Source organism: Rhinoderma darwinii, chromosome 4 (genome assembly GCF_050947455.1).
Source record: "Rhinoderma darwinii isolate aRhiDar2 chromosome 4, aRhiDar2.hap1, whole genome shotgun sequence".
In the NCBI taxonomy this organism is placed as follows: domain Eukaryota; kingdom Metazoa; phylum Chordata; class Amphibia; order Anura; family Rhinodermatidae; genus Rhinoderma; species Rhinoderma darwinii.
Window position 1 is genome coordinate 18,934,934 of NC_134690.1, and position 26,795 is coordinate 18,961,728.

Consider the following 26,795-nt stretch of genomic DNA (forward strand, 5'->3'; position numbering starts at 1 on the left):
CTGTTTACACAAGGTGTGCTGCCAACAATGAAAATATTTTGTGCTGCATAAAGGATACGATCACCCGATGAACGAGCGTTTGCCCGATCATTGGCCCGTGTGAAAGGGCCTTAAGTTTAAGACGATAATAATAAATCTACCCCTTTCCACCAAACTAGACAGTTGTGAAAAGAGTCTATAAAAAGGGTGTGGCCTATGAATAGGGGGTGTGGCTTACATTTACCAAATTCCACCTTAATTTTGCCACAAAATATTGATTTTTAAGTAAGGTAGCCAAGAGATCATACTAAATCTGCCCCAGTATCTTAACATGTCGTTCACTAACCTGAGCCGGATACGTTTACCGATGCCAATATGCCAAACACTCCAAATTCTGATGCGCTATTCATTTGTTGCTTCCGCGAAGACCGAGGTGGGAGGTTGTATGGATGTATTTATACATGCTCGGTAAGCCACAATCCAATACAAAAACTTGAGCCCCACTTTACCTGACGGCTGTGACACTAACCTTGCCCCCAGATTGACAAACTCCCAGAGAGTGCAAGTCTGTGCTTTCTGCTATCCGGGCACGGCTATATCCTACGACCTCCAGCTATGCACGAGTCCTTCGCTTGTGCAGCCATGTTTGGGAAACATTGCCTGTCATCCAAAGGTGCCTTCAGTCCATTACTCTTATTATTGATCTACAACCACGTACAAATCCAAAATCCAACTTTTTCCGTTGACACGCGTTTCACAGAATATTATGGCTTAGAAAACAGTTTCTTTAAAGAGGCAGAAAGAATTTTGGTTGGTGTATTGGCGCAGGACGCAGATGGGGCACTCACCAAGTATAAACAGAATATATTCCCGTTAAGATAAAAGTGGAATAGATCTCCCAGATGAATGCTCCTGACACAGTAGAATTTTAAACATCTTACAAATGGCTTTCGGAAACGCAGTAGATGTTCGGTGTGTAAGTAATGGTCCATCCCTTCTGTGTTTGTAAGGACGTCCAAGACTGCGTCCATGTGATCACTTAGTAGTTGTGATATGTTGATATAACTTTTCTTGGCTATTATAAACATAGCGCTTGTCAGAGGCTTAATGGAATATACTTTCACTAAGGGCACGGGGGGGGGGAACGCTGAAGAGCGAAGGTAGAGCGTTCACTGCTATTATTCCACATTATAAATGGGCGTACTGGTAAAAGGCCAGATTTATTTAATTCCTGGTAGGATTGTCTGCGACATACAAGGGCTGCCTACAGGGGAGTAGATATAGGGGGTGCCGGGGTAGCTGTCGCACCCGGCCTTGGTGCCTGAAAGTGCCCAGACGCTACTCTACTGCATAAGAACTGTTACAGATTTTGCAGTGGGGCACCGGAGCTTCAAGTTAGGCCCCATGCACATGAACGCGCTTTTGCGGCCGCAATTCCCCCGAAAATCCATGGGAGAATTGCGGCCCTATTCATTTCTATGGGCCCATGCACACGACCGTGGCTTCCACGGTCCCTTCATGGCCCACGAGCCTGGACCGCAGAAAGAATGGACATGTCTTATTACGGCCATGTTCTGCGGTCCAGGCTCATAGAAAATAATGGACGCGGCCATGTGCACGGCCCACGATTTGCGTGACACTCCGCGGCTGACCCGAAAATCACGGCCGTGCACATGGCTACGGTCGTGTGCATGAGGCCTTACACTACTGCCGGCATAAGCAAGAAATATTTGTATGGCCAGCAACCACCAACTCTTAAAAGGATAGTCTATTTTGACAACCGTTCTTCATCTTGCTGCCGGAACCGTTTGTGATCGCCTGCTATGGTAGAGGGAACCGGCTATTTGTATAATGTATGGATAGGAACAGTCTTTAAGAGAAGGAACCCTCTTTGTAGCACCCTCTCTTCTCCTGCTAATAGGCGTCCCGGTTGGAAACGTAATATCATCCAAAGGAGGCAAATAGTTAACCATACACAGCTCTACTTTAAAGAGGACTCCTCACCGCGCCTCATAAGTCTGTTTTAGTAAATACTTAGCGTATTTTTCGGACTATAAGACGCACTCAGGTTTTAGACAACAGAAAATAGGAAAAATTATTTCATATTTTACTACTTTTACTGTTCACCGTTGTAATAGTTCGGACCTTTACGGACGCAGCGATTTTTTGTTTGTTTTTTACATTGTGCTTGGGGAAAAATGGAAAATTTTTTCTTTTTAAAAAACTTTTAGGCCTCATGCACACGACCGTACTGATGTGCACATCCCGTGATTTGTGGCTCGGACCATCGTGGAGTGTCACCCGCGGGCCGCCTGCAAATCACTAGCCGTGCACATGGCTGTGTACACTCATTTCAATAAGCCTGGACCGCAAAATGCGGCCCATGAAGGACATGTCCTATCTATTTGCGGTCCAGGCTCCCGGGCAATGCACGAACCATGGAAACCACGGTCGTGTGCATGGGCACATAGAAATGAATGGGACCGCAGTCCGCAGATTTGAGGCCCTATTTGTAAACATTTCTTACACTCCTAAGAATGTATCTAACTTTTTTCTTACACATTTTATTAGTTCCCCTAGGAAACTTGAACCTGCCGGAGGCATGGCTTAGCAGAGGCAGACCTGGGAACCGATATTAGGCCCCCAGGCTGCCGATATTAGGCCCCCAAGCTGCCATGACAACTATCCTAACGGTTTAAATGTATTGTTTGTGGCATTTAACTAATTAGCATAAATCTAAAATTGCTCATAACTTGCTCAAAATTGATCGTTTTTCAAAATAAAAACCACTGCTGTTATCTACATTACAGCGCCGATCAGATTATGTAAGCAATAGGGCACTTATAATCTGGTGACAGAGCCGCTTTAAACACGCCGTGGAGCCCACCCCCCCCCCCCTGCCACGCGATTGTCTGATGAAAATGGTTGTCATGGCAGCCTGGGGGCCTGATGAAGGCCCCCAGGTCTGCCATCTTTGTACTTCGTTGAAGCCCTGACAGGGTTTTAAAAGAGACTGTCAGAATCACGATATACTGCAATACATTAGTAGTACAGTATATCATGCAAGCAATCAAACGATCGCTGCTTCAAGTCCCCTAGGGGGACTAAAAAAAGTGAAACAGTTAAATAAAGTATTTTTGTTACAAAAAAAAAAAAGTATTAAAAGTTACGTAACGCGTCCGTGAAAGTCCAAACTATGACAATGTAGCGTTGTTTAATCCGCTCGGTGAACGCCGTAAAAAAATATAAATATAAAACATGCAAATTGCTGTTTTTTTTATCACCTTAGCTCTCCAAAAAAATGGAATAAAAACTGATCAAAAAGTCAAATGTACCCCAAAATTGTATCGGTGAAAACTACAGCTCGCCCCGCAGAAATTAAAACCCTCACACCTCTAAATTAATTGAAAAATAAAAAAGTTACAGCTCTCAGAACATGGTGACTCAAAACATTTTTTTTTAGCAAATTACATTTTTTTAAAAGTGGTAATCGTATCAACCTGTAGAATAAGGTGAATATGTCGTTTCTAACACCTGATGGGCGCCGTAAGAACAAAACCCCCAAAATATTGCGTAATTGCTGTTTTTGCCCATATCACTCCACATATAATTTATTTACAGCTTCCCAGTACATTATGCAGTACAATAAATGGTGCCATGACAAACTACAACTTGTCCCGCAAAAAAACAAGCCCCCGTATGGCTATTTTGATGAAGAAATAAAAAAGTTATGGCTTTTGAAAGGAAGGAAGGAAGGAAAAAACGAAAATGAAAAAACTCAAATTGGCCGTGTACTTAAGGGGTTAAAATAAACTTGTCCGAAGAGCTGACAGATCCTCTTTAAAGATGTTCTCCACTTTGGACAATCCCTACTTATTAGAAGGGTCCCTTGACAATAAGTTGATCTCAAAGTTTCTCTCTGCTGGGCGTTCAGCTGTAATCTGTAGGGAAACCTGGCAGTAATTGTTCAGTTTCCCTGCAGCGCTACTGCAGGGGAAACGAAGTATTACACAGTGTCCATTCATATCAATGTGTTGTCTGTGATACAGGACAGGACAGGTCCTCCAGAGAGAGAGACGCTCTATTTAACCGCTCTCCACTCTGGACAAGAGATGAGGTTCTGATGAGGACACCCCTTTATTAACCCAAAATTCCCTAACAGCGTGTATGAGAATGCGTTTTCTAAACTGGACAACCCCTTTAACTAGTTCAATGATTGGAAATGTTCAGTATTACTCAAATAAATATCTTGCTGCAATTAACATAAAGTACGTCACCTCCACTAACCTACTAGTCAGTCCAACAATGGAAAACATCTATGACCACCCAGGTACTCAACCCAACAAGACAGAATACATAAGGTTTGATAACCTTCCTCAAAGACCATCACAGGTCACACTTCACCCATCTACTGGAGTGTACTCGTTCCCACAACCCCACGCTTGACCCAATATCTGTTTCCTGTCCCGAAACTATCTTCTTCCTCTGAGCCTTCAACGTTCCAGATGATTCAGGGACACAATATTTTTGCGGACTCTTTTGAACAGACTCTTTGATTTTTGAGGATCCTTGAGTTTTACTACAGGACATATCTTATTTTGAAAACAATTCATTATCCGTAAATTATTGTAGTCAAATCAATATAAATTTTATCAATCTGTAATCCCATATTACGAAGCCTTCAATTTGGTCAACCATATAATATTGGTGGAATGAAAGTGACCTGTTTGTGAATACAATGAAATCTGTGATTAATGATGTCCCTTCTTTCCTCTTATAAAGCTGATCTGTCCGTCAGAACATTCAGATCCTATTAAAAAGGGAAATTGTTGCACTTATGGTCTGGTGCAGCCGTAGACTGACCCCCGGGCCCTATTGTTCTAAAACCCATGGGAGATGTCCAGGCAATTTGTAGTATATTGAAGAGTTTCCTTCCCTGTCTACTGCTTGTATAATAATAGCAGGAGGAGGAGGAGGAGGTGAGGGAAAGAAGACGAGGAACGTGTCAAAAAATCCCATAAGGGCAGGATTTAAAGCCCAGTTAAGTAGCTGAAAGCCATAAAGATCCTCACACAATCCTCAGCCTTATTAACAAAGAAAATATTAGTACAAGCAAAGAAACCGCTACCAGTCAGAGTCAGGCCGCGGACTATAGAAGTGGAGCTTGATGTTTGTTTTCTTGGTGGTGACTTTTTTGTAGGTAGGGTTGTATTGTCCGGTTATATTTACATTGCGCCACCATATACTACGACAACGTCAAATACACTGTTAACTCTGTGTCGGACAACTCGTGACATGTATTTGAAATATCACCTAGTATTTTTTAGGGTACACTGAGGTGGTATTTTTGCCTATTTAATGTTTTCGAAAGAAAGAATTTTTTGAAAATTTTCCAGTTTTATTTAAAGGGGGTTTTCAAGCCTGTTGGAAGCCACGGTGGAGACATGTCTCACCATTATATGTACAGACCATCAATTTATGGATGATTGGTTACCCTCGATAACAATATCCCCAGTAATTTGGGATGGTGCCGGGGGTTAATCGAGGTAATTTATGGCAGAAAATGTTTCATTTAATTCTATTTAACTTAAATAGGTCCAAAATTCTTTATAGGGGACAGTTTCCCGTCACGCAGTCATAGAGTTGCCCGACAAAATTCAGTTTGACTGCAGCCTCCACTAGGGGGAGCTGACTGCAATAAGAATTCTCCCAATGAGCTCCCTCTAGTGGCGGCAGAAAATGAATTATTATTTAATGCTGCAAATGGATTAGAGGAGGGGGTTTTATAGATAATAGTAAATACATCCCCCGTCCCCTAACTGCACCCCTTAATTAACGATTACCAGGTCTTAAAAAAATCATTTTTGCTGTGGTATCAGGAAAGTAAAAAGTATTAAAATGAAACAAATGCATTCGATAAAAAAAAAAATGACTGTGTTACGTATTGGTCACTGGTCGTATTGACTGGATCGTTAAACCTTATTTGGCGTTGTTATTAAGGTTATTGCAGAAAGTGTTTAGTTTGCGGCAGGTTTTAATAGAGACGTATTCTAAATATTTATACTTCGCGAGCTCTGGAGGGTTAATAAAAGATCATGATCAAGTGATTTACAATGTTTCCGAGGAGCCGTCACTTTAAACATTCATATAACTCGTTCATATACCAGCACGCCCAGCGGTAACCTATGTATCTGTGGTGTTCGTTCGTCATGGATGATGAAAAAAACAGGAAAGTCGTCGTGCGGGATAGAATTCACTGTATGTGGTTGTAAGTCTTCACTTTTTTGGAACAGGGGATTTCAATTTCCAATTTTCCTCTTACAGAATTTTTTGACGATTTCTCAGAAGGCCGAGAATGTGTCAACTGCGGAGCAATGTCCACCCCTCTTTGGAGGAGGGATGGTACAGGCCACTACCTGTGCAACGCATGTGGGTTGTATCACAAGATGAATGGTATCAATCGTCCGCTGATCAAGCCCCAACGAAGGCTGGTAAGGATTTTTCTGTTAGTATTTTTTATATTTTAGTATTAACGGTATTTGTCAAAAACATATTTACTTGCTTGTTTTTGTTGTTTGGTGCTGCCTCCCAAGACGTGAGGCCTTTGGGTAATGCCCAGTTTGCCCAACCTCCACTCTACGTGTCCTGTCTATATACCCACATCTATAGATGTGTTATAAAGTTATTATTCCACAGCAATGGAGACTGTATGTATAAGCGAGGTCTCCTTTACAGTGTTTTTAGTTTTATTTAACCCCTTCTCTCCGCAGCCATTTTTCGGTTTTTCATTTTCGCTTTTATTCCTGCCCACTTTTCAATAGCCGTAGCTTTTTTATATTTCCGTCTATATAGCGGTATGAAGGGCTTGTTTTTTTGCGGGAGGAGTTGTAGTTTTTCACAGTACCATTTATTGTACTACATAGTGTACTGGGAAACTGGAAAAAAAAATTTTGGGGATGGAATTTTTAAAAAAAAACAGCGGATCCTCCATTCACCCTGCGATAAAAGCGACTTGTTGATTTTATTTTGCTGGTTAATACGATTACGGTGAAATACCAAATTTATATACTTTATGTTTTACTTCTTTTACAAGGAAACTTGTTTTGTGTCGCCATATTCTCAGAGCCCTTTTTTATTTTTCCTTCGATTGAGCGGTTTGAGGGCTTTTTTTGTGTGGGGGTGAGTTGTAGTTTTTATTGGGGTACATGTGACTTTTTGATCACTTTTTGTTTCATTTTTGTGGGAGATAAGGTGACAAAAAACAGCGATTTTGGCGTCTATATATATATTTTTTTTAACTTCATTCACCCTATAGGTTAAAGAATGTCATATTGTGATAGTTCAGACATTTACGAAAGCGGTGATACCGGATATGCAAAAAAAAATAATTGCTTTTGCATAGCTTTTCAGGAAAAATGCAGTTTTTTTAAATATAAAAAAACTTTATTTAACTTACCACTATCTAGGTTACTTGAACCAGCGATCATTGGATTGCTTGGATCACACACACCATACTAATGCACTGAAGGATATTGTGGTTTTTACAGACTCCGATTAAGCCCTGCCTGTCTTTGGCTAGACCTTTGTGGTCCATTACTGTCAGAATCTGTGCCCACAGAGGCGATCCTCTGGTTTCAGAGGCAAAACTTGAATCTCCTGGGCCCCAAATATGTAACATGGCCCCCACCTACCATGTGACATTTATAAAACAAATGTCTTCTTTTGTGAAAAGGGGTCCTTTAGGCCCCCACGGCCCAGGTGTGACTCTGCACCCTCTATAGCTAAGTCCTTCTCGTGTCTTCTGGTAGACCAGTCCAACCCAGACTCAGTATCTTACATTCACCTCAATGGTGTGTGACTCTGCAAACTCAGCCACTTCTCCTCCAAAGACAGACTTCTGGGATCAGTGGTGGTCCCGGCATAAGTAGAAATGCCCTTTAAATAAAATTTTAAAAAACATGGATTGATCAATCATTTAAAAGTTGCATGTTAAAGGGAATGTGTCGCTAGAATTTAATTTTTTTTTCAGTTAAACAGTTAGTATTTATGTGATTACACGTTGTTTTAATTTTTTCTATTTTTTTCACAAGTCAGGAAATATTATAAATTAGATTCTAATTTATAACATTTCCATGTGCTGGCCACTAGAGGGAGCAATTCCCGAAATTGCAGCATGGGCAATGTGGTAAAGCAACCTCATTGCTTTATGCTGCAAATTTGGGGTAGACACAATCGCTCTAGTGTCCTCACACAATCCCCCCTCCCTTCTTCTGGCTAGTGCCAGGAGAAGGAGGGGGTTAAATCTTCAAACCTCCTACACTGTGTGCCGCCATTTTCTGAGCGAATGCACAGTGTAGGAGGATTAGATACAGGGCTCAGCAGACAGTATCACACTAACATAATACACACATCACATACACGAACATAAATAACCTGTTCCTGCCGCCGCTGCCGCCTCCGCTCCTATACCTTGCGTCTTCGCTGCCTTGAACATATGGCCGGAAGCCGCGGCCGGAAGTCGTCATCTTACTGTCCGGCCGCGGCTTCCGGTCCACATGAAAATGGCGCCGGATTTCGCTCTACCAAAGACCTTCCTTTTGGTCTGTGTGGGAGCGCCGCATGCGCCGTTCCCACACAGACGGCGTACGCTATAGTGAATGGAACGGCTCCCGTTCGCATTCTCTATGGGGATGTATGTGCCGTATTCCATCTCTGTATGTGTCGTTAATCGAAGTAAAAGTAAGAAAAAAGTAAAAAGTACAACACAAGAACACAAATAAATAAAATTTATTAAAATAAATCATACTAAAAGCAATATTATATATAAAAAAAAATAGTGACACCTTCCCTTTAACAGGCACTTAACTTTTTTTATTTATTTACAGTATTTTATTATATACTATTAATTTTAATATATATCATATTAAATCCATTTCTAATAAAGATCTGAAATTAAAGGAATATTTTTTACCTACACAGCCATTGAACCTTCTTGGTTGCATCCACAGCTCCATCACTGACATGTACTGCCACCTAGTGGCAAGCCAGTCACTTCTGCAGATTGTACTCTATGAGGTGTGTGTAAAGGACACTGTTAATGTTCGCTTTTATCATTTGTAGTCTGCTTCCCGCCGTGTTGGCCTCTCCTGTGCAAACTGCCATACCACCACTACAACCCTGTGGCGTCGAAATGCAGAGGGCGAGCCTGTATGTAACGCCTGTGGGCTATATATGAAGTTGCACGGCGTTCCAAGACCCCTGGCAATGAAGAAGGAAGGCATCCAGACAAGGAAACGTAAACCCAAAAATCTCAGCAAGTCTAAAACTCCTGGAGGTACAAACGATTCCAAAATGACACACCCTTATAGAGGACCTGCCATCTCTCCTGACATGTCTGTATTATTAAATAATTGTATTCCCCATGAAATAACAATTCTGGAGCATCATTACTTAGAAGTCTGCATTGTGTCGTTCCTCTGTTATTCCTCCTAGAAATGTATGAATAAATTGACTAATGGGTGTCACCAGTTGGGGGTGTGTCCCTACATAGACTGACATGGTCCAATCAGTGCTGACAGAGTGAGACGTGTAGGGAGACGCCCCTTTGACAGTTGTCAATTTTTTCATAAATTTCTAGGAGGAATAACCGAGGAATGGCACTACGTAGAGTTCTAAGAAAAAAATGCCCCAGCATATTTTATGGGGAATACAAGTATTTACTAAAACAGACATATCAGGAGAGGTACTGGAATGTGCCATGAGGGCAGAAATATACTGAGGACATACAGTCCACGATGGTTAAGGTCTTATCACTGTCACTTTTTTTTATTGTTAGTGAGATATCAGATGATTTCCTGTTACTTGACCCATTGAAGGACACCAGTGTCAGCAAATTTCTCTACTTTTGTACAAACTTCCGTGGAGCTGAAAAACAATTATCTGAACCTTTCCTGCAATGACATGTATACAAAGAGCCCAAAAAATAGTACAACCCTAGATAGACCCACCCAAAACTGTACGTCAAAAAAATTGTAGTCTCTCGTGACAAAAATGATGGTTGACACATTACATAGATTAAAAAAAAAGTATAAGCACCTGATCAAAACTGAAAAAGTTCTCACATATAAACCTGTGGCAAATATCACATAGGGCAGGGGTTCTCAACTACTTTTAGACAATGTCCAAGTTTCTGGGTGTGCGGTCAGGGAAAAGTCTGAGCTGAATGGTGTAGACGTGTCTTGTTATCATCCGTACAAACTTTGTAGAACTATTTACATCAAGTTTTATTATTATTTTTAGTGGGAAAAAGCAGACCAGACCCAAAAATGTATTCAGATACCAGACACCTAAACTCATTCTAAACTTAGATCAGACTCCTTTATTTATTCAGACCTCTAAAAAGATTTGAGACCCAAGACCAGACCCCTAAAATCAATTCACATCCCAGAGCAGACAAAAAAATGTAATAAATATACCTACCGCTTCATGGTCCCCTTCATGTTCAAGCGCCACCAGAGAAAAAATGCTGACATTGACCAGCATCAGAACCTTGTGTGATGGTCCCCAACAGTTGCCCCACTACTGGCTCTGACCTTCTCCTCCATCTATGTTGGCGGGTCTACGGGGTCTGGACTGTTGGTGTCCCAGGTCCGAAAATCTGCCATTTAAGGGAGGAATATGTCCAGAATCCAGTGGACATATCCTAGGTCCCAATCCTTGCTCCCATCTTCTTGCTCCTGACAGCTGTGGTCTTCTGGAAATGTTGATGGCACATAGGAAGCCCCCAGTCCATCTATTAAGAAAATACATCTCTCTACGGAGGGTGGACATGTGGCTTTGTAACATGTCCAGGTTGCATGTCCATAATTAATTTAGACCACAAATCAGACCCCTAAAATTAATTCAGACCCAATACCAGTACCCTAAAATTAATTTAGACTCTATAACAGAGAAAAATATAAGAAAAATGTATACTTACCGCTCCGTGGTCCTTATCATTTCCAGGCTCCGCTGCACAAAATGCCCTGGTGCTGACCAGCATCAGGACCTTGTGGGTGGGCCCCAACTACTACTGACTCTGCCCTCCTCCAATGCATCTGTCGGCAAGTCTACAGGGTTCAGACAGCAGATATTACAGGTCCGGATTCGGACCATGGTCTGCCAGTTGTAGGCCGCTGACATAGAGAAATGTGTTTTACAGTGTTGTATTTTAAGAATAAATCTAGGAAAAACACTTAACGTGCCTCCACCTCACCACATTGTGAAAAAAAAAATGTCATCAAGAAATTTACAATTAAGTGCTGGTTCCTAGCTCCCATCTTTTTGTCCCTGATAGCCGGGATCTGTAGGAAGTGTTGGCGACACATAGAAAGCCACCAGTGCATCTAGTGACATAATCCATCACTCTACGGAGGGTGGACATCTGGCTTTGTCACATGTCCAGGTTACTGCTGAGCAAACAGACTCTCAATCGAATAATTACCATTGGAATTTTATTGTCCTTTTTCCTTTTAAATAATAAATACACACATGCATATGGTGGATATACTTAGTGGCTCTCCCATGTTTGTCTCTTCCTCCATTCCTGTCTTCTTTATTTTATTTTGTCTTTGCAATGTGTTTGATGTTGTTCTCACGCTTCTTTCCTCTAGGACCAAACGGCATTGACAACTCCACACCGTCTACCACCACCGCAGAAGACATGCGCCCCATAAAGATTGAACCTGGACTATCTCCTCAATATGGACATTCCTCAATATCTCAGGTACTACAACACCAGTGCTTCTCGGTTGTATAAAGTGGTCTTCTTTTTAAAGTTTTTTCCCATGTTCTCACTATCAATATTCTCATTTTTAGGGATCGGCTTTATCTACAATCACAAGTCATGCATCATCTATTCATTCGATGGTAGGTCTCAAGCTATCTCCTCAGATCCATCACTCTTCAATCAACATATCTCCTCAGGCCAACTCCAAAAATGACTCCTGGAACAGTTTGGTGTTGGCTTAATGCTACTCTTGCCACAGACCTTCAACACCTTCGGTCATGACATCAACATTCGGTTTATCGACCAAGGATTTGGTAATTGTACAATGTAACAAACTGTACCAGAGAGATGTCACTCGAAAATAAAAAATGTCAAAAAATGATACGCTCTCAAGAGACTTAAAGAAAAAAACTTCAGCTACTTTAGAAATAAAAAGGACTTCTAGCAAAGTAATTTAATGTTTATTTCGTATAGCAAAGAACTTTTATACATTGGACATCATTTAATGTGAATGGACGGATAAGCGGCTGGCGTGAACGTTTCTCCATATCTCCGAAATAATGCTTGCCAAAAACACTTTAAAAAACTACGCAAATTTTTGTAAATTTTGGGGGGGCGGGGATATAAATGAGCAACACTGGAAGTGTCTGGAAACTTTCAGCTGTTTGCTAATATTCATAGCCAATATCATAGAAATTGGCGCAAGTGTAATTTAAAACAATGAAGATTTTGTTTTTCATTTAGAAGGGGGCGCTTCCACGGCTGCGATTCTATTTTTTTTTTTAACTTGCTCCCAGTTAAATTGTTTATTTGTCCTTATGTTTATCCATGCAAAATGTAGAATTGTCTCCTTTTTAATCTCTCTCTTTCCAAAGCGTTCTTAAGGAAGTCATGATGCACGTCTTACAGACACTTAAATCGGACAATTTTGAGAATTCTGTAACAAATCCAAGTGTTGTGCATCCATGTCCTTGCGGGAAGCAGCCAGGACACCACTAATCACTCTGTAAAAAAAAAAAAATAGATCCGTACAGTGAAGTCTGAAATATATGAAACTGTTATTTAAGCATCGTGAATCTGTCGTTTTGTAAAAATTTGAGTCAAATTAAGATAGAATTAAATTTTGCAATTTATTTAAATATGACATTTGCATATATTTGATTACATCGCCTGTTATGATGCCCTGTTCTGTGGGTAGTGACTGTACATTCTATTGTTATAGTAGTCATTCCACTCATAGTCAAAGCAAATTACCACAATCCATTCAGGTTGGAAAAATCGACATAGAAAATAAATTTTTGGATTAAATTGTTCATTTCTCATAGAAATTGGTTTGCGCCACACTAAAATGGCTGCCTCTATTTCCTTGGGCGGTAGATATTGAAAACATTTGCTTCTCCTACAAACTCATTGGCTATAATTTAGCTGCTTGACCTCGTACGAAGAGAATTGGTCGTCGGAGATTCTAGCGTACGGGAAAATTCAGGGCAGTCTTCAACAGATAATCCTGGGCAAATGCCAGGGCCTACTGGGTTTGAGGGGCCCATGGTGATATAGGTAAACATGCCCTTTACTTGTTAAACCAAAGATGAGGTAGACAGGATGCCTTCTGCTTCTTGGACACCCCAAAGCACTCATATACCTGGAGCAAGCCTTGGGAAAGTTCTCCTGTTAGTGACTTGAACACTTCCGACTCTGGTAGTGATGACGATCTGGAGACAATGGCCTCTGGATCTTTGGGTGCCTTCTATTTAAATGACCAGCTTTGTAATTTATTAGAGATATTTCTGTATATTTTGTGAGCCTGATAAACCTCCTCAATAGTCCGTTCATTTGATTACTTTAATAGTCAGGAAACTTCTTACTGAAATAACATAATTGGTTGCAAGTTATAGATACGGAAGGTTCCACGCTCAAGCTTCTGAGACATCTGCGTATACTTTTTTTTATATCCGAAAACGTCCAATGGCCATGACCGGTTTCCTTCAAAACTTTGTAGCTCTCCCGAAACAAATTCTGCCATTGGAATTTTTTTTAAGTCTTTGGGCTTGTCCATAGGTAACGGAATTGCTGCCGAAAATTTTTGCAGCAATTCCACAGAAACTAGAAGGATTTCCGCTGGAGAAAAACCGCTCCATTTTCTGCATTTTTTACTGCAGAAAATGGTGCATATTTTGCTGCGTTTTTCTCAATATTGGGAGATGGTGACATATACGCACCGCATGTCAATTTCTGGACGGAATTTTTATGCAGCGCGTGGATGAGATTTGTTAAATTTCACATAATTTGCTGCTACTGTATCCTGCTGCGTATTTTCCAGCAGCAATTCCGCTACGTGTGGAAGAGCCCTTTATGTTATGCATCAGCCAAGGAAGCTTTCCTACCAACCTGCCATCAATCGTTTCTGCTAACATACTCTCCTAAAAATAACTTAAACCAATATGGCTGCCTGAGGAACGTAAGCTAATGGCTAGTCACTAGTGAAGGTGGTCATTTTGTGTGTTATTCTCTGTACACTAACATTTTACAAGAAAGAAAACCCATGCTCTCGAAGCCATCAGCACCTTTCAAATTGGCTGGCTTCATAGTTATGGATATCCAGCCAACCGTCATCAGAAATGCCCACGCGGGCAAAGGGTCAGGGCCCCTGAACTACCTATTATGACAGTCAATCTCGAACCGTATTGCTTACATTCTTTTTAAGAAAAGTGACCCACTGATTTTGAAATGAAGGGGTATAATATTTATTTGCAGCCTCCACTGGGTCCACAAGGGAGGGGAAACAAGAAGATGAATTAAGGCCTATGTAATAAAACATGTACAACGAAGAGCACCATGTTGGGAACCAGGTTTACCCATGGTCTCTTATGAAGTAGGGCCTATTCGTTCCATAATTGAAACTGTGTGTCTCCTATGAGGTGCCTGGTGGGTAACAGGTGGGTGATAGCCTGCAGATCAGTTTAGGCCCTTTATTTGGACGGGCCACGGACAGCAGTACCACATGTACTGCTCTGATCACGTGGAATGTAATCAGCATTAAAACGGAGAGAGTGAATTATGACCGGCTCTGTGCTTTTAGTTGACTGCCCATGTTCCAACTTTATTATGATTGGATAGGAAGTCACGAGGAGATTGTCACCTCAGTGGGGTTGGACCAGCAGCTAATTCAAGGGTAATGAGTAACAGTGACTTCAATCATAACTTCACCAAACGTGCAATTGCAAATCAATGTACATGATCGATGAAAATGTCTTTAATAAAGATTACCGAGTGAAAATTGTCGATTCAATGACTTAACCCCTTAATGACCGGGCATGTTTGTGCCTTAATGACCAAGCCAGATTTGTCAAATCTGGTATGTCTGACTTTATCAGAGAATAACTCTGTGAAAGTTTTGAATATCCAAGTAATTCTGACATTGTTTTTTCGTCACATGTTGTACTTTATTTTAGTGGTAAAAGTAGACTGATACGATTTGCGGAAATTAATAAAAAAATAGAAAAATTGAAGAAATTTTGTAAAAATTACCATTTTCCCCTATTTTTAACTGCAATATGTCACATATGTACACACATACTGTACAATTTTTTTAATTAAATATATATTTCTATCTCTTTACTCCATTTTGGCAGCACTTTTGAAAAAATAAAATAAATTTTCAGCAATTTAGAGGACTTACAAATTGAATAATAATTTTATAAATTTTGAAGTACATTTTGTTTTCCGGCACCAAGCCAGGTTTTCAGAGGCTCATAGGTCTCAGAGTGATGGAAATCCCCACAAATGACCCCATTTAGAAAACTAGACCCCTTAAGGTATTTACCTAAGGGTATAGTAAGTATTTTGACCCCACAGTTTTTTGCTAAATTTAATACATAGCAGGTGAAAAAAAAAATAATTTCACTTTTTTTCATAAAAGTATCAGTTTGAAGACCAATTTCTTTGTAAAGCGACCATGAGAATGAAGAAACACACCACAAAATCTATCACCCTCTCTCTCCTGTTTTCAAAAATGCCCCCATTGTGACCCTAATGCGCTGCCTGGACACACGGCAGGACCCAAAAGGAAGGGAGCACCCGGAGGCTTTCAGGACTCATATTTTGCTTGAAAATGTTTTAGGCCCCACTGTACATTTGGAGAGGCTTTGAGCTGCCAGAACGATAGAAACTCGCCATAAACGACCCCATTTAGAAAACTAGACCCCATAAGGTATTTATTTAGGGGTATAGTAATTATTTTGACCCCACAGTTCTTTGCTAAATTTAATGCATATCAGGTGAAAAAAATAATAATTTCACTTTTTTCATAAAAGTATTTGTTTGAAGACCGATTTCTTTGTAAAGCGACCATGAAAATGAAGAAACACACCCCAAAATCTATCACCCTCTTTCTCCTGTTTTCAAAAATACCCACATTGTGGCCCTAATGCGTTGTTTGGACACACGGCAGGGCCCCAAAGGAAGGGAACACCCGGAGGCTTTCAGGACTCATATTTTGCTTGAAAATGTTTTAGGCCCCAATGTACATTTGGAGAGGCTTTGAGCTGCCAGAATGATAGAAACTCCCCATAAACGACCCCATTTCGAAAACTAGACCCCTTAAGGTATTTATCTAGGGGTGTAGTGAGTATTTTGACCACACAGGTTTTTCACTAAATATATTGAAATTAGTCTGTAAGAATTAAAATGTACTTTTTTTCTGAAACAACATAGAAATTTTTATTATTTACAAGGAATAACGAAGAAAATGCACCCCAACATTTGTAAAGCAATGTCTCCCGATTACGACAATACCCCATATGTGGTAATAAACTGCTGTTTGGACCCACAGCAGGGCTCAGAAGGGAAGGAGCGCCATTTGGATTTATGATTTTGCTGGAATGGTTTTCGGTGCCATGTCGCATTTGCAATGCACTGGAGGGACCAAAACAGTGGAAACCCCCCAAAAGTGACCCCATTTTGGAAAAACCTTCAAGGAATTTTTCTAGGGGTATAGTGAGCATTTAGACCCCACGGGTCTTTTGCAGAGTTTATTAGAATTAGGGCGCGAAAATTAATATCAAAATTTTTTCCACTAAAATGTTGCATTTTCTCATTTTCACAAGGGATAAAGGAGGAAAAAAACAACCATTTTTTTATAAAGCAATTTCTCCCGAGTACTGAAATACCCCACATGGGGTCATACGTTTTTTCATTAGAAATGAATTAACCCTTTCAGGACTGATCCAGTTTTTGCTTTCTTAGGGCGGGTTCACACATGGCGGAATTGCACTTAAATTCCGCTGCGGACACTCCGCAGCGTTAATCCGCAGCGGAGCCGTTTCTACATTGACTTTCACTTTAATTTAGCAGTGTTCGTTTACACGATGCGTACAATTCCGCTGCGGAGCATAGGCTGCGGAGCGGAATTTGGTGTCCGCAGCATGCTCTGTCTGTTGCGGAGCAGTGGCGGACTCATGGCGGAATTTCTCCATTGACTTCAATGGAGATTCAAAGTTCCGCAATGAAGTCCGCAGCTGTCATGCACATGTCATGTGTGCTGCGGATGCGTCTTGCTTTTTTTACTTGACATTTCTTCATTCTGGCTGGACCTATGTATTTCTAGGTCTACAGCCAGACTGAGGAAGTCAATGGGGCTCCCGTAATGACGGGAGCGTTGCTAGGAGACGTCAGTAAATAGTCACTGTCCAGGGTGCTGAAAGAGTTAAGCGATCGGCAGTAACTGTTTCTGCACCCGGGACAGTGACTACCGATCCCAATATACATGTATCTGTAAAAAAAAATGAAGTTCGTACTTACCGAGAACTCCCTGTTTCTGTCTCCAGTCCGGCCTCCCAGGATGACGTTTCAGTGTAAGTGACGGCTGCAGCCAATCACAGGCCAAGCACAGGCTGCAGCGGTCACATGGACTGGCGCGTCATCCAGGGAGGTCGGGCTGGATGCCGAAGGAGGGACGCGTCATAAAGACAACGGGCGGTAAGTATGAATTTCTTTTACTTTCACTAGGGAAAGTGCTGTCCCTTCTCTCTATCCTGCACTGATAGGGAGAAGGGAAGCACTTTTCCCGCAGTCCGCAGCAGCTAGTCCGCATCAATTTTCTGCACATTTTGTGCAGATCCGCAGCCGTAATCCGCAACCCGGATTAGGTGCGGCATTGATGCGGACAGTTGCGGAGGAATTCCGCCATGTGTGGTCATGCCCTTATTTTAGATTTTCCCTCCCCGCTTTCCAGGAGCCATAACTTTTTTATTTTTCCATCAATAGAGTGGTGTGAAGGCTTATTTGTTGCGGGACAATCTGTAGTTTTCATTGGTACCATTTTGGGGTACATGCGATTTTTTTTGATCACTTTTTATTCAATTTTTTTGCAATCCTGAGCAAAAAACAGGAATTCTGACACCGTTTTTTTAGTTGTTTTTTTTGCGGCGCTCACCGTACGCAATAAATGACATTTTTAATTTATTCTGCGGGTTGGTACGATTACGGCGATACCATATGTATATAGGTTTGGTCCTTTTTTTTAGCGTTTGCGCAATAAAATGACTTATTTATAAAAAAAAAAAATTCTGTGTCACCATATTCTGAGGGCCATAATTTTTTAATTTTTTAGTCAAAAAAGCTGTGTAAGGGCTTGTTTTTTGCGGGATGGATAGAAGTTTTTATTGGTACTATTTTCGGGTACATGCGACTTTTTGATCACTTTTTATTCTTTATTTAGGGAGCGGTGGTGACCCAAAAAATTGCGATTCTGTCGTAGTTTTTTATTGATTTTTTTGGGGTGTTCATCGTGCGGGAAAAATAACATTATAGTTTTATAGTTGGGTTCGTTACGAACGCGGTGATACCAGATATGTGTACTTTTTTAACGTGTTCATTTTTTTTCTATAATAAAAGTCTTATTATAGGAAAAAAAGCATTTTGTGTTTATAGAACTTATAACTTTTATTTTTACACTTTTTTTAAAACATTTTTATTACTTTTTTAACTTGTCCCACTAGGGGACACTTAGTCTTGCAGCTTTGATCGCTGCTAGAGTACATTACACTACACACGTAGTGTAATGTACTCTAACTGTCATTGTGACGTGACTGTCACACTGACAGGAAGCAGAGGAGGAACGGCCGGAGGCTGTTCCTCCGAGGCTTCCGTGCATGGCAACCCGGAGGTCATTATCTGACCTCCGATTGCCGTGACAAGCATCGGTAGCCCCCACGATCACTTCGTGGGGGCTGCTGATGTGCTTCAAACCACTTAAATGCGGCGACGGCAATCCGTCGCCGCACTTAAGGGGTTAACTGCCGAAATCAGCGGCGATGGTCCGCTGTCCGGCAAGACTGATGTCTCAGCTGTCGGGGACAACTGTCAGCGCGGGTCTGTCACTCTGTGTTTACACAGAGTGACAGTTTGAAATGCGGACGAAAATGTACGTCATGGTGCGGGAACTAGCAGCCGACCATGACGTTCATTTTCGTCCTTGGTCGTTAAGGGGTTAAGGGTTTCCGATGATAATAAATATTGTTGTTATTATTGAAATTGTTAAACAAAAAGTTTTTTTTCGCCCTTTATAAAGTTGAACTTCTAAACTAACAAAAGGCATAAAACACAAACACACAGGTAAAAGATATATGGAAGCAATAAGAATATGAAGGTGTTGCAAATGACGATTCTAACATCGTTCCAAATTTTAGAAAATAAAAGAAACGAAAAAACTTTTTTGCCCAATGTTTGTTTATTTATTTTTTCTTCCGTTAGGATTGAGTCATTAAAGTGGAGCTGTCACTGGGTCATATAAGTTGAACTGGTTAACTGTCCTCAATAGCGCTGTCTCCCTGATTCCATCGCTGTTTTTCTTTTTTCGTGGACTCCCCGTTCCAGAGATATGGCCCACCGTTGTGTTCTCTCCCTATATGCAAATTTGCTGTAGTTAGCCAACGGGGTGAAGCTAGCCTCCCTACCTCTGATGCTGACCAATCAGCGCGAGGCAGCTTGAGGGTAATTCACGTCCTGTTGGCTAACTACAACAAATTAGCATAGAAGGAGCTAACACCACAGTGGGCCATATCTCTGGATCAGGAAAAAAAGAAAAACAGCGCTGGAATCAGGGAGACAGGTCAGTTAACCAGTTCAACTTATATGACCTAGAGACAGCTCCTCTAAAGTAACATTTTGACCTCAGAAGGATATATAACCTTTGGGAGGAACTATCATTATCTTGTGTAACGTGACGTCACTCTTTGTTTTGCATATGTATGCAAAACAACGTGTGACGTCAAGTCCGTGACATCTGTATCAGCAGGCAGCGATTTTTTTTTTTTTTGTGGAAACAATTGTCACTTGGCCCTGTACAAATGCTTGATGTAGAAAAATGCAACAATATTTGGTGACACTATTAGATATATGCAAAACAATGATGTCACGGCGGCAGCGGCTCATTATCAGCACTAGGATTAATATAATTGCGTATTTGTGAATGATGTGATGAAGATTAGTGATTCACAAATTAATCTAAGAATTGTATAGCTGCAGCAGCACTCACTCACAGCAATGACTGCCTGCCTAACTAACACACTGACACTGACTGACTCCTATCTTTACCTTCAATCTATTTCTCTATATCGAATAATTGTAAATCTATCCATTCTCTTCTCCCCACTATGAAACTCACTCATTGACACTAATCCACTACCTATCTGTATTCTGTGGTTTACTGCCTCTCACTCTCTGTCTGACATCCTCTCTCCTTTCTGTATCCCCACACAGCAGCAGTATTTCCTGGTTGGGCATTGAGTCATTAGTAACTACCCCTCATGATTGGCTGTGCTTAAGGATGGACTGCCTGCAATTCTTCCTTATACTCCTAAGTCCTTTCGGAAGCCAAGTTGAAGAGATAAGTCTCCACAAAGGCCGAGACAAAGTCGGTTTTAGGGCAAAGGCAGAGGATCTAGTTCCTTCAAGGGAGGCTCTTTCAGAAATTTCAAAGGAACAAAGAAAAAACTGGATTTCTGACACCACAAGTCCATCGGGAGGAGGATTACTGTCATTCTTTCTCCCTGCATGGCTTTCCCACATTAGAGAGCATTGGGTGTTGGACATTATAAGAAATGGCCTTGCACTGAGTCTGGGTCTGCACCCTCCTCCAGGGAAATTCATACTAACTACTTTGCTCAAACCTCCGAAACAAAAAAATTCTGGCGTTCTCCATTCTAGAAAATCGGAAGACGTATATAATAAAGGCAGATATCAGCAGTGGCATTATAAATATATGTCTCGGGGCTTGTGCCCCTGACCTTTTAAGACCCTAGCAACACCCCTGGTATGAGGGTTTAAAAAAAATATTGAATCTCGGATTGAAGCAACACAAATAATAATTTTTTTTGCATAAAACATGTTTTGATTGTGCAAAAGTACTAAAACTTATATTTAATAAAGGGAAAAAAAAATAAAAATGGTGGAAGTGCTAGAAGGACTTGGAGAGCATGTTGCTTACACTCAAGGAAGGGGATGTAGCTCAGTGGTAGAGTGCAGGCTTTGCATGTATGAGGCCCTGGGTTCACTCCCCGGCATCTCCATGTATGTTTTAAATAAATGCAGATATACACTTTATGAACATAAAAAAAAAATACTTACCATCTTGATTTTGCTTTTAGTTGTGCAAACTGACCGCCTGTTCCCACAATGCAACAATGGGAAGGACCCAATAGCGACAATGCCATCTAGTATAAGGCCCTTTTACACTGGGCAATTTTCGGGCCGACTAGCGTTCATAGAACACTCATTCCCGATAATTGTCCGGTGTAAACAGGGGAGCGATCAGCAGATGTACGATCAAACGCTCGATCATCTGCTGGTCGTATCGTTTTAAAAAAGTAAAATATCGTTGTCGACAGCACATCTTCCAAAATTGGCCGATGTAATGGGGCCTTTACCCTTGATGCACACGACCGTGTGCGCCGCACGAGTCCCGTCAGTGATCCGAGGAAATATAGAACATGTCCTATCTTTCCGCGGATCGGAGAAAGTTTTCACGGACCCGATTCACCCGCTGAAGTGAATGGGTCCGTGAAGACTATCGGGTGCCACTCGGATGCCGTTAAAAATGGCCCGAATGGCACAACGATCGTCAGCATGAGGGGTAACTCCTATAAAGACAAAAGCGTGAGAAATATATTAAAAACTCAATTATTTTGTAGTATTAATAATAATAAAGAAAAAAAAGGAACTATATTGTTTTGTCATAGTTGGTTAAGATGTGCCAATGTATTTCCTCGCTCTCTCACTGGGTGGGGTAGTGTGATTCGTTTTTGTAGTGGTGCAAGGAAAATTCGGTATTTCCTCAGTATATCTAAAAAGTATTAAGCAAAGGGAGCCCGCATCATTGTGCAGTATATAGGTTTTAAAGGTGCAGTATAGAAATGCTGTACTCACATGGGGTAAAATGTGATCCTCAGTTGGTGGACCTATGATCGTCCTCCCCGTTTGTGGTCTGTAAATAGTCCTCCAGTAGTCCCGATCTATCACAGATCGTGCTGGTGAAGTGATCGTATAGATGAGTCGGGCTTTGTATGTCCGTGAAAAAGTAACAGAACTGGCCTCAGTATTGGGTCAAAAGTTACTTTTTATTTTTTATTTAAAATGAGCAGAATAAACATTAAAAAAAGTTTTAGTCAAAAAACTGGTAAAATAAATAAATAAAACAATAAATAGAACCAGTAGCTCAACGTTTTTCAGATGCTCCTTGCTTCACCAGGAGTGGTATGAGATGTGGGGTTAGGGTAAGGCCACACGGAGCGGCCCTGACACGGTCACAACGTGGCCAACAACCGTGCCGGCATCATGTTCGGTCCGAGCTGTCAGACCCCTACCGATCAGCATGTTACCCCTTACCCTACGGATAGGGGGTAACTTGTAACCGGAATACCCCTTGACAAGGTATTTGACATCCGCACCTAACATAGTGCCAGTGCAATTGTTGGCCACGTCGCGACCGTGTCAGGGCCACTCCGTGTGGCCTTACGCTTAGGCCTCATGCACACGAACGTATTTTTGTCCTCCCGTAAATACTGGCGTAAATACGGCTCCTTGGTCACACGTATTAGACCCGTATTGCACCAGTGTTTACGGACCCGTGCCCGTAAATACGGGTCCGGTGTCACCCGTATTCCACCCGTATTTACGGGCACGTTTTCGCTGCAAAATTACACTGCAGTAATCGGCAGCCCTTCTCTCTATCAGTGCAGGATAGAGAGAAGGGGCAGCCCTTTCCGCAGAAAAAGTAAAAGAAATTCATACTTACCCGGCCGTTGTCTTGGTGACGCGTCCCTCTCTTGACATCCAGTCCGACCTCCCTGGATGACGCGGCAGTCCATGTGACCGCTGCAGCCTGTGATTGGCCTGTGATTGGCTGCAGCGGTCACATGGGCTGAAACGTCATCCTAGGAGGCCGGACTGGAGGAAGAAGCAGGGAGTTCTGGGTAAGTATGAACGTCTTTTTTTTTTTTTACAGCTTGCTCTTTATTGTGATCGGTAGTTTCTGTCCAGGGTGCTGAAACAGTTACTGCCAATCGTTACACTTTCAGAACCCTGGACAGTGACTATCCCCTGACATCGCCTAGCAACGCTCCCATAATTACGGGTGTAGACTTCTATGGGCCTGCCCGTGTCGTAATTACGGCCTGAAATAGGACATGTTCTATCTTTTTCAAGGGCACGGGTACCCGTGGCCAATAGAAGTCCATGGGCCCGTAAAAACGTGCCGTAATTACGGGCATTTTTACGTTCGTGTGCATGGGGCCTTAGGTGTCCCTCTTAAATAGGCCATAGTGCTGACATCAATTGCATTGTTAAAGGTTAGGGATCAGGTGTCATGTTTAAGTAATTAGTGGCTGCTGGTTAATTAAGGAGATTCAGTTCTTCAGTGTTTTTGATGTGTCTGATGTATTCGCTTGTGTGGTTTGAATGAACTGCGGGGGGGCCAGGGGATGCATTGTGTCTTATCAACTTTCTGATGCATGTCCTGTGGATAGGCGATGACCAGACCAGAGGTGTCGCAAATAAAAACATTTTTTTTAAGTGAGTTACTTATTTTTATTATATTTTTTGTGTATTTTTTTTTTCTTCCACAAGGTAGGAAGTATTAAAACATATTTTCCTATGTTGGCCACCAGAGGGAGAACTTCCAAGAATTACAGCAAGGTGAATCAGGCAAAGCAACCTGACTTACAGCTTCTTCAAATATGAGAGGCAAACTCACTCCCCTCCCTATTTTTGGCTACAAGCCAGGAAAAGGTGTCTTCAAATTGCTCAGCAGTGTCCAGGTCCACATCAAAAGGCTAAGAATGGTGAAAGTCAACAGGGAAGACTCGATGGTGAATGACTTTCCGGTTGACAGGTTCACACGGCGTGTATTTGATGAGTTTTTTTACGTGATGAAAAAAGCGTCAAAAAACGCTTGATTAAGCTTTTCATTTACATAAATGGGAAAGTGCACCGTTAGTACATACATAGTGCTTTTTTACGCAAGCGTTTTTTTAAAAAAGCGTTGCATAAATAGTGTCGAGTCAATTATTTGGCACGTAAAACACGCCAAATGTTCCCATAGTCAATAGGAGTCCTAATTATACGTCAAAAAACGTGCAAAAAATGTGTAAAAAAACACGCGAAAAAAGTCTAAGAAAAAAAGCTTGATTAAGCTTCCCATTTACATCAATGGGAAAACGAGGCGTTAGTACATAATACGCTTTTTTTTGCACAAGCGTTTTTAAAAAAGCATTGCGTAAAAAGAAGCTTTGGATTAATTCTTTGGTGCATAACATGCGTCAAATATTCCCAATGTCAGCCTCATAATACCAGCCTGCGGCCGCCCCAGTTGCAGACCATCACAAGGGATGGTCGGGTACTGGATCATACCCTGCTCTTCCCTGCACCCCTGGTGGCGGTGGGTACCGGGGTAATAATGGGGGGGTTAGTTGCAACCTTTTTACTGGCTAACACTAAGCCCCACCTTAGTAATGGACGCCGTCAAACAGACAACTGCCATTATCAATGCGCTAATAAAGTATTAAAAAAACGGAGACATAAGAAAATATTTTTATCGAAATAAAAACCCCCGCAAAACCCCCCACACATACGCACCCCCTCAACCCCACGAGCACCCTGCACGCTCCCCCCTAAACACACACATAGACAGACACAACACCCCCCACACAACACGCGAACCACCACAAAATCCCCCCCCCCCCACAGACACCGTCGCATGTACCCCCCACCAGCACCCTACACGCACCCCCCACACACCCCTGCACGCAATCCCTGGCATCTCCATTTTTAAATAAATAGAGATACCACCATTGAAAAAGCTTCTATATTGCTCTCCTAATTTAATCCGTGTTGCGGAATATGTTGACGTTATATAAGCATCTGGTACGTACAGCTGATAACTCAGATCCCAGTGACCATAGCGACCACAGCATCTAAGCGGTTAGACAGAGATAGAGGGCTGCCTCAGTCTCCCCATTGCCCCTCTTCCCCCTGTGACGCAATATATCAAACTGTGTTAGCCAGCGTTGGACTGGCCCACCAGAGGACCAAAGGACACTCTGGTGGGCTCAGGCACTGAGCTGCTGCTCTTGGCGGCAAAACAGAGAGCCATTGGCTCCCTTCCCTGTCGCTTTCTCTTGTAGGCCACAAGCTGTTTAAGGCCTGCTGGGTACTTGGGGATGCAGAGGACGCCGGCATCTTGGTGAAGATGACGTCACTGCGCGGGGCCACAGACAACAGCAGAAGATCTATCCACTCCTCGTGGGAACGGGTTAGGGTGAGTTTTCGTTTTTTTTAAACAAAGGATGAAGCAAGCCAGCAGAGCCTTGGTGTGAAACTTTATTTTGAGCACAAGTGGAGCATGCTACGACATAAATTTAATGTCCCCAGCGAGAGAAGGCCACTAGTTAATGATGACATACTAGATCTAGTGTTCTCCGAATAACAGGATGTCCAGTGAACTTGGAGAAATGACCCAATGGAGGATTTATTTTCTTTGACTAAGAGCGATAAAAGTTTTTCCTCGAGAAGTATAGAAAGTATATGTGTCCGTGTGGTCCTACCCTCCACTTTTCCCCAGATTTGTCCACTTTTCCTCCAGCTAGGTACATTTATGTTTTTGTCAATAATGGAGGAAGAAATTAAATCGTGAAAAAAACAGAGCCCATCGTGCTTGACGAGAATGTAAATGATGTGCCATTTGCAGATACATTTTTGTGAAGTACTAGTCCTTCTCAATGAATTATAATATCATCAAAAAGTTAATTTATTTCGGTAATTCAATTCAAAAAGTGAAACTCATATATTATATAGATTCATTACACACAGAGTGATCTATTTCCAGCATTTTTTTTTTCTTTTAATGTTGATGATTATGGTAACAGTTAATGAAAACCCAAAATTGAGTCTCTCAGAAAATTTGAATATTGGGTAAAAGTTGCAGATTGTGGCCTCCTGGTCTCACACTCTAATCAACGAATCAGCACAAAACACCTGAAAAGGTTTCCTGAGCCTTTACAAGGACGGGTCTGCTGCTCCGTGTCCACAGTCCTGTTTTCAGATGAAAGTAAATTTTGCATTTCATTGGCAGATCAAGATCCCAGAGTCTGGAGGAAGAGTGGAGAGGCATCAATCCAAGTTGCTTCCGGTCCAGTGTGAAGTTTCCACAGTCAGTGATGGTTTGGGGGCCGTGTCATCTGCTGGTGTTGGTCCATTGTGTTATATCAAGCCCAGAGTCAGCGCAGCGTCTAGCAGGACATTTCCCAGCACTTCATGCTTCCCTCTACTGACAAGCTTGATGGAGATGCTGATTTCATTTTCCAGCAGGACTTGGCACCTGCCCACACTGCCAGAAGTGTAGGCACTAAACTGAATAAGGAAAGTGGCTGGGACTGCAAGGGAATGGAGGAGAAAGGGTTAAAAATAATATTAAAAAAATGCCATGTGCCCGGATTGGTTACAGACAGTTAAGAGGGGAGTGGTTTGGTTAATAAAAAGAAGGTGCCCCAGGGGA

General features: G+C 41.8%; 1 protein-coding gene and 1 non-coding gene across 3 annotated transcripts in view; both read left to right on the plus strand.

Annotated features, from left to right (window-relative positions):
* GATA4 (GATA binding protein 4) overlaps window positions 1-13,074 on the plus strand; it is a 151,192-nt gene extending 138,118 nt beyond the window's left edge. For both annotated transcript variants that reach the window (XM_075860882.1, XM_075860881.1), the window contains exons 3-6: window positions 6,304-6,470; window positions 9,100-9,313; window positions 11,631-11,743; window positions 11,836-13,074. In XM_075860882.1, the coding sequence (XP_075716997.1) occupies window positions 6,304-6,470; window positions 9,100-9,313; window positions 11,631-11,743; window positions 11,836-11,988 (647 nt within the window). In that variant the 3' untranslated portion in view covers window positions 11,989-13,074. The remainder of the gene's footprint in view (window positions 1-6,303; window positions 6,471-9,099; window positions 9,314-11,630; window positions 11,744-11,835) is intronic.
* Window positions 13,075-21,243: 8,169 nt separating this feature from the next.
* TRNAA-UGC (transfer RNA alanine (anticodon UGC)) lies at window positions 21,244-21,315 on the plus strand. Its single transcript has one exon. It is a non-coding gene; the product is annotated as a tRNA-Ala (tRNA).
* The last annotated feature ends 5,480 nt before the right edge of the window (window positions 21,316-26,795 follow it).